Genomic DNA, 8,392 nt, shown 5'->3' with positions numbered 1-8,392 from the left:
GCTGGCTAGCTCCCACTTGCTCGAATTTTCATCTTGCAACATTTCTTTATAACTCTGAGGTTCTCCACCATCTGTCAGCAGAATGTAGTTCAAAGTTGGAGAATAATGCTGTGGAGAATGTCTAGCCCTTTCTGACCTGCGAACTGCAACTGTAGGGGTAGACCACTCCAGACTCCTTCAGTGTTGTTTCAGAAACTGTATTGGACTTTTCCTTGTACATTACATTCTCATTGAAAATCACGTTCCTGATCCTTATGATCTTCCGACCCTGATCATCCCAAAAATGATATCCAAATGCATCGTCTACATAGCCAATGAAATAACACTTCTTTGACTTAGCCTCAAGCTTACTTCGAGCATTAGGATTAATGAGAATATAAATGAGAATATCAAAAGTCTTAAGGTGAGAAAATTTTACCTCTTTCTCACTCTAGACTTCTTCAGGTAATTCACAGTTTAATGGAACAGATGGTTTAATGGAACAAACCTCAGGTAATTCACAGTTTAATGGAATAGATGGGTCTCTATTGATCAGATAAATTGCAGTGCTGATTGCTTCTGCCTAGTGGTAGTCCGGCGTGCAATCGTGCAATCTCATGCTTCTAGCCCGCTCATTAATGATCTTGTTCATGCGCTCTGCAACATCATTTTGTCGCGGTGTGCCTGGAGTGGTCTTCTCCATTCTGATTCACTGAGCTGCACAGTACTCCTTGGACCCACCATCAATGTACTCACCACCATTGTCAGACCTCAGACATTTCAGATTTAAGCATGTCTCTGTCTCAATCATGGTCTTCCAAGTCTTGAACACACAGAATACATCAGATTTATACTTCAACAAATAAACCCATACCTTTCTGTTATGATCATCAATAAATGTGACGTAGTAACGAGAGCCTCCAAGAGATGCCACTGGAGAAGGACCCCACACATTTGTGTGTGTAAGATCCAATTTTTATGCCTTTGGTGTCCTGCCACCTTTCAAGAAAATGACATTTCTCTACTTCCCCATAATGCAACTCTCACACATGCTGAAATCAACTGACTTCGGTTTAGGTAGTTTGCCTCTGGACTGAAGTTCTTTCATACCTCTCTGACTCATGTGACCAAATCTACAATGTCACAACTCTGTTGTGTTCTCTGCAACAATAGTATCAACATTGTTAATTAAACTAGTAGCCATATATAGCGTACCTATTTTCTTACCCCAAACCAGTATCAGTGCTCCTTTAGTAACCTTTCAGGCGCTATCTAAGAACACTACTGAATGTCCACACTCATCAAGCTGCCCAACAGAAATGAGGTTCTTCTTCAGTTCAGGAATGTGTCTGACCTTTTGCAGAGTCCACATGTTCTTGTTTGGAAGTGCAATGTCAAAATCTCTCATTTCTACCACGTTCAGAACTTCTCCATCTACCAGATATACTTCCCAAAGTCACCTGCAACATAATTCCACAGCAATTCCCGATGGAAAGTTGTATGAAAAGAAGCTTTTGAATCCAGCATACAATCATCAACAGAACTATGAACTGCCAGTAGTATTGCATCATGTGATTCTTCAGTTACCACATTTGCACTGTCATTTTCTGTCTTCTTATGATTCCTGCAGTTTCTCTTTATGTTGTCAGTTTTGCCAAAATTCCAGCAAGTTACTTGTTTACCAGGCCTTGACTTGCTCCTGTTTCTGTTCTTTAATTTTGATCTTCGCCTGTTTGAGTTCATGTCATGTGATCTCCCTATGTAATTAACATTTAATGTTGAACTCGAACCTGAGATCTCGCCAGAATCTTTCCTGCGCATCTCCTCAGCCAAAATCAAATTATGAATATCTTCATATTTTAATTTTGATTTACCTGCAAAATTACTGACAACCATCCTCATAGCTACCCGGCTATTTGACAATGAAGCCAACAAGATCAGTGCACGTATCTCATCATCAAATTCAATTTTCACATATAATAATTGATTTGTGATGGTATTAAAATCATTCAGGTGTTGTACAACAGATGTACCTTCCGCCATCTTCAAATTGAATAATTTCTTCATCAGATATATTTTGTTATTCGCTGATGGCTTTTCATACATATAATGATTGTGAAAGATTTTAAACATATATTGTTATTAACTCCTGCAAACTTCCTCGGTGCATATTAAAAAATGGCTAGTATATATTAAATTCGGAAGTATGTTATTCAACACTTCTCAACTCAAATCAAACATTTTAATAGAATTACATTCATCGCCAGTAGCAGGAAATGGGGGCATTAGGCGAAAAAAGCTAGAATAATGACTCATTTTTGTTGGCCGAAAATAAAATATGAACTAATTCAATTTATTTGTATTTGTCCTACATGCCAATTAACAAGCAAAATATGACAATAAAAACATGCAGTTCTGTCACAATCATTATCAATTCCAAACAAAATTATCAGTATTATAAGTAAATATTGGCAAGTATTATTCAAATTAATTGGCACTACTTAATTTGAGCTATAGCAATTTATATCGTCCTAAAATAAATGGATGATATGAACTAAAGAAAAGTCATTAATAGAGGATTAGAGCAATAATGAAGATGTTTTGTGATGGATTCTCCATCAAAGTGGGTAAACTTCATATTGGATGTCTTGCGAGGGTTTTGGGCAGAGAATAAGGGCGAGGCTTTCAATTTGAGGAAAGAATAGCCGAGGAATTAAGCACGGGAGAAGGAAAAGTATGGTAATTAGGTTATTAGTTTAATCACACACACACACACACACACACACACACACACACAATGCGTGCTAGAAAACTTGTGGCAGTAGAATAATAGATTATCGTCTCAGCGTTGCACGAGAATTCAACACGCACTCAGATGAAAGAAAAACAATCAGTTTGAAACCGGAAATTTTTACGTGAAAAACCCGTAAGGAAAAAAATCACGGGGTCTAACCAAATTGTAAAAATATATTATTGATTGATGAAAACAGAAACTTTTTGTCCCACAGCGGGAAAAGTGTACTAGATTTTCCAAGCTATAATGTAGACGGATGTCGTTTGATTAGTAGTGTTCGACGACGATCGGTGATTGTCAATGGCAATCGTTAGTGGCAGTTGGCGTATGTCTACAACGGTCGGTAGTGGTCAACAAAGGTCGACAGTGGTCGACGACGGTCGACGGCGATTGGCGATGGTCAAAGGCAGTCCAAGGTGGTTGATGGAGGTCAGCGGTGGTCAACGACGGTTTGTGGTGGTGCTGAACTTCAGGTCCTTCTCAAATTTTCAAGTTCTCTCGGAAGGCTTAGGCCCCGCTTTATGAGAGGGATGTGACTCTATTTATAATGTTCTGAGTGTAATTAATGCAGAAATATGAACCTTTTTGATTGGACGGTTCAGAGAGTTTCCTTCAATCAAACGGTATTTAATGAACATTTGGTGGTCTTATTGATGTCGGAATTGAATGATCTTGAGCTTGTTAGATTCGTCTTGTCAAGACGCTTAATTCGACTATGAACTTGCTAGATTCAACATCAGTTTGACCTTCCAAATCTGTCCGAAAATCTTCCAAGAGTTGTTTAAAGACTCGAATCGGCTTTGATTTGACTTGGATTTGACTAGTTTATATGATTTGGTTCATTTCATCGAGTCGATCAGTTTGACCATAAATTTGTTGAAATCAGAGTTCATTATGACTTTTAATTGAAGTCTAAATGTTTCTTGTTCAAAAAAGTGCCTTGAGATTCATGTCAATGCCTTGAGATTTATGCTGGATGATGAAAGTTTGTTGGTGGAGTGTGTGTGTATATATATATATGAGCCGCGTTCCCAGGTCAGTTGGTAAAGCACCTGTTTCGGCTATGTAAGTCTCTTCTGGTCTGAGGTTTGAATCCTGCCTCTGGAAACTATTGCCTAGAATGAGAGGGTCCTGTGAATGGGTTGGCTCATGGCTCGTGCTACCTAGCGTTGCTGGCGAAGCCCAAAGTGATTGGTTGGCAGTTCCGCCCATCAAATTATTTAATAGTTAATTACTAAAAATAAAATGCACTTTTTTAATTATTAAATTTATAAGTAATTATTTATTAAGATAATTAATAATTACTTAATTATTCATTTGTAATTGTTAAATTATTGCTTAATAAATGATTATCTTAATATAATTTTAATTTATAATTAATTTTTTTAAAAATAAATTAATTATGAATTAACATAACTATAAATTAATATAATTTCATTTAACAAAATTCATAACCAATTTTCATGATAAATTTAATTGAAATTTTAGTAACAAACTTAAAGCCTGATAGAAGTCATCAAATGGTTTTGTAGGATTTAACTCAATTTATTAGAGCTCATATCACACAAACTTTAAGATTTATCCACGCATAATTTGCAAAACCCGAATTTCCATGATTTATTAATACCATTCGAGTTAGAATTCATCCATGGCCATACAGCCCTTAAACTTGTAACAAAATCAGATGATTAAATTAAGTTTTATATGATACGACAACACTCTTACAAATCATTATTGTATGCCGTTTAAATACCACAGCCGTAGGTCCGTTTGACTGTACTTTTAACTGCCAAAACTCCTTTTTTTCAAAGTCTTAAATACCATTAAAAGTTAATTACATGGATCCAAAAAAACCATAAATTAAACAACTATTATTAATTTTAAAGATAAGATTTTAAACAACAAGCAAAGAAATGTGTCCTTCACCTGTCCGTACATTCACATATTTTCCATGCTTAAAATTGAAAAGACTTACCCCAGCACTACATTTACCTAGAAGCAAGATTCACTTCATCCATAACACCAATTCAACAAATGTAACAGATAAGAATGATAGAAAGAAATGAGAGGACAAATTAAATCATCTCACTTTATTTTAGAGATAGTTGACAATATTAAATAATGTAAACAAAGGTAAGAAAACGTGGTTTTCCCATTATCATTTCCTCCCACATCACGGATCTTCCTGCAAGCTGGAGAAGCTCTTATAAAAGCTTTCAGATTTCTCTTCCACATTTTCTATCTTTGAACAACTCCTAAACTCTCTCCATCTTCTTCTTCTTTTTGTTTCTTCTAGTGTTTTTATCTTCAACTGTTGCCACTTTTAACAACCATGGATGGCGGCCTTCATTTGCTTCCAGGCTTCAGATTTCATCCAACTGATGAAGAGATTATAACCCACTATCTGTTAGAGAAGGTTATGGATCTAAGCTTCAAGTCAATAGCCATTGGTGAAGGGAGCTTCAATGAGTGCGAGCCATGGGATCTTCCAGGTACATCAAATTTAAAACACAAAAAAAAAGTCTTTTTTTGCAACCTTTTAACTATTGATGTGCATGCATGCAGTTCCCTATCTTGGATTCCAATTCACTTTTAAAGTGGATTAAATGGGCTATTAAATATGATATCATATGCATTATGTACAGGAAAAGCTAATATGGGGGAGAAGGAATGGTATTTCTTCTGCAAAAGGGATAGAAAGTATCCCACAGGAATGAGGACCAATAGAGCCACATCAAGTGGCTACTGGAAAGCAACAGGAAAGGATAAGGAAATATTTAGGGGAAAAGGTTTCCTTGTTGGGATGAAGAAAACCTTAGTGTTTTACAGTGGGAGAGCTCCGAGAGGAATGAAGACAAAATGGGTCATGCATGAATACAGGCTTGATGGAAAGTATCAGTATAATAAATTTTCCACATCTCATCAGGTACATATATTGATTTTCAAATTAAAATTTTGTTCTTTCAAACATTGATTCCTCTTTATTTTCCTTCCCTTACATGGAAACAAATGTTCTCAAATAGCATATCATTTTTTATTTACCATTCTTTTAAGCAATGAGTATTTAGAATTTGCTTTACTTATGAATTAAAAAATTCTTAATTTAATATGAAGAGTATTAAGATGAATATTTGATAAAATTGGAAGGAAAAAATTAAAAGAAGGTATGTTAAAGGATAGTTTGAGTGACGTATGCCAATGATAATTTGGCTAAAAATAGGCAACATATACGAAAAAGGGCAAAATCTGCACTCAAATATAAATGAATAAATAAAATTAGTATTGCAAGATTAGTAAGGAATTAAATAGTGTAAACGATAAATGAATAAATAAAATTATTGCAAGATTAGTAAGGAATTAAATAGTGTAAACTAACATTACGCATATAGCAACAGCTTAAAGTAAAAGATAAATAATACTTTTACTTTCTTAGGCAGCATTCAAGCGGAATAAATTAAAAACTTAAGAATTCATATAAAAAATAGACTTATTTGGGTAAGTTCATCAATAATTTATTATTCTATGAAATTAAACATGATGATTTCATTTCATAAAAAGCTACAACATCACAAAACCACACAAGTATAACAACTAAATCATAAGTTCTAAATAACCAAATAATATGATGCATATAATGATTTATATATATGTGTACAGGATGAATGGGTTGTTTGCAAGGTGTACAATAAAAAGGATACAAAGAATAGCACAACACAGCAGGAAAAGGATGAACAGTTCCTTTGTGGATGATTTGTTAGTCGAAGCCCCCGATCAATCTCCACCTTTTGCAGAGCCTTCTTTCTTCTACAACTTTAGAAACAAAGACAATGAGGAAGCAAAAGGAAAAGAAAATGAATATATGCAGTCATTTTTCACAATGAGGCCGGAAAATCAATTTATGAGCCATTTGCTACAGGAGGAAGCAATGTTGAGGGCTGCATCTAACTCTGATGGAGCATCTTTTTTCTTGAGTGGAAATGGTGCTAAAATAGAGAAGAAGTGGAACTCAAACTCGCACTCAGTCTTCAGTGCTTCAATAGATAAAGGAATGAGCTCAGAAAGGAACTTGAAGGAGATTGGCAGCTTTCAATCATACGAAAAAAATCATTCTACAGGTTTAGGACAAGTGGATTTTGATTGTATGTGGGACAATAGATTGATTTGAAGGCCATTAATAATGCAAAGTATTATTGCTTTGCTCTCCAAGGAATTCATGCATGTTTGCATGTATATGTTGTTATGTTGATAAATTAGTTACACAATGGATGTCAAAAAAGTAATTAACATTATTTTCAGTGAAATAAGTTAGCTTGCAAATTAATAAATTCTAGATTTTTTTAAAATTTGTCGCAGTACCTTTTTTTTTTAATTTTTTTAGTAAACAATGGTGTAATTATTAAATCACATATAGTATGCATAATTGAAAAAAAATAGTATAAGCCACTTGTGATTGAAATATCTGTCATGACTAAAAAACATAGCTGGGAATTTTTTTCAAAGTCTCTAAAATTTTCTTAATCTTAATTATGATGAAAAGACATTAAATATTCATCTATTTCCAACTTGCACATATTAGTTCATCAACACATTAATAAGATCTTCAAACCCATGATGCGAAGGAATTTTAAGTAGTATAAAGTGCACGCTTTCCACCTTTCTTTAAGCTTAAACCTATTAGTTGAAAATTAGTGCTTAATAATGTTTTTTAGGCATATAAATATTAACAACATAGAGCTTAGAAAATTAGAAAGTATTGCATATTGATGATATCATATTTGACCAAATAAAGAATTCGAGAGCTTCATGGTTTCCTTCCACTCAAAAGCTTACTTGCCCCTACCAAATTCCTCTTTCAAGCGCGGAATCTGCACCAGATGTTTGCATGGCCTTTTTCTCCTACCAAATTCCTCCTTTAAGCGCGGAATCTGCACCAGATGTTTGCATGGCCTTTTTCTCCTACCAAATTCCTCCTTTAAGCGCGGAATCTGCACCAGATGTTTGCATGCCCTTTTTCTCAGGATATATATATATATAATTATAAGATCTTTAAACTCGAAGACCAAACGATTAACCGTGATTTAGGGATTAAAAACATTAATTACGAAGGGAATTTCATCATATTTTGTGTTTTGAAGTATTATTCATCACACAAATTATATTTAAAAAATGGAATGGTTTGCTTATCAGTAGTAGCTCACTTAAAAGACTAATTTTAACCACTTGTTTCTTAAAAACTCTAAATGTTGGGAGCAATTTTTGAAATATTTGTGTCGGATCATTGCTGTGAACTCACACCTTTAGGAAAGTGTTAGTAATGAGACAAGTGAGCAAAAACTATGGCGGAAGATGTTATTTTTCTTTAGAGAACATGAATATACATTGCTCAATATCTTGAGATCGATCATTTGTTAAATGAATTTCAAGCTCTTATTTTGATTTTGACATCATATTAATATTATCTCTATCAAAGCCTATTTTGACGTCTATCCCACATGCTCTCATTATGTTATATCTTTGTCACCCTATTCAGCCTTCATGACAATCCATCACAAAAGAATTTGACATTGATGCGGATCCGATCCTCTTGGAGAATGGGCGATGATCAACAAATCGTAGCAG

At 34.5% G+C, this 8,392-nt stretch overlaps 1 protein-coding gene across 1 annotated transcript; it reads left to right on the top strand.

Annotated features, from left to right (window-relative positions):
• The first annotated feature begins 4,944 nt into the window (after window positions 1-4,944).
• Window positions 4,945-7,028, top strand: LOC110027323 (NAC domain-containing protein 79-like). Its single transcript, XM_020728697.1, is given in 4 exon segments — window positions 4,945-5,265; window positions 5,419-5,699; window positions 6,431-6,477; window positions 6,479-7,028. Coding segments are annotated over 4 exon segments (948 nt in total). The 5' UTR covers window positions 4,945-5,105; the 3' UTR covers window positions 6,939-7,028.
• Window positions 7,029-8,392: the final 1,364 nt, after the last annotated feature.

This window comes from Phalaenopsis equestris, unplaced genomic scaffold (genome assembly GCF_001263595.1).
Source record: "Phalaenopsis equestris unplaced genomic scaffold, ASM126359v1 Scaffold000422, whole genome shotgun sequence".
Taxonomy (NCBI): domain Eukaryota; kingdom Viridiplantae; phylum Streptophyta; class Magnoliopsida; order Asparagales; family Orchidaceae; genus Phalaenopsis; species Phalaenopsis equestris.
This window is presented reverse-complemented; position numbering and strand designations above follow the sequence as displayed.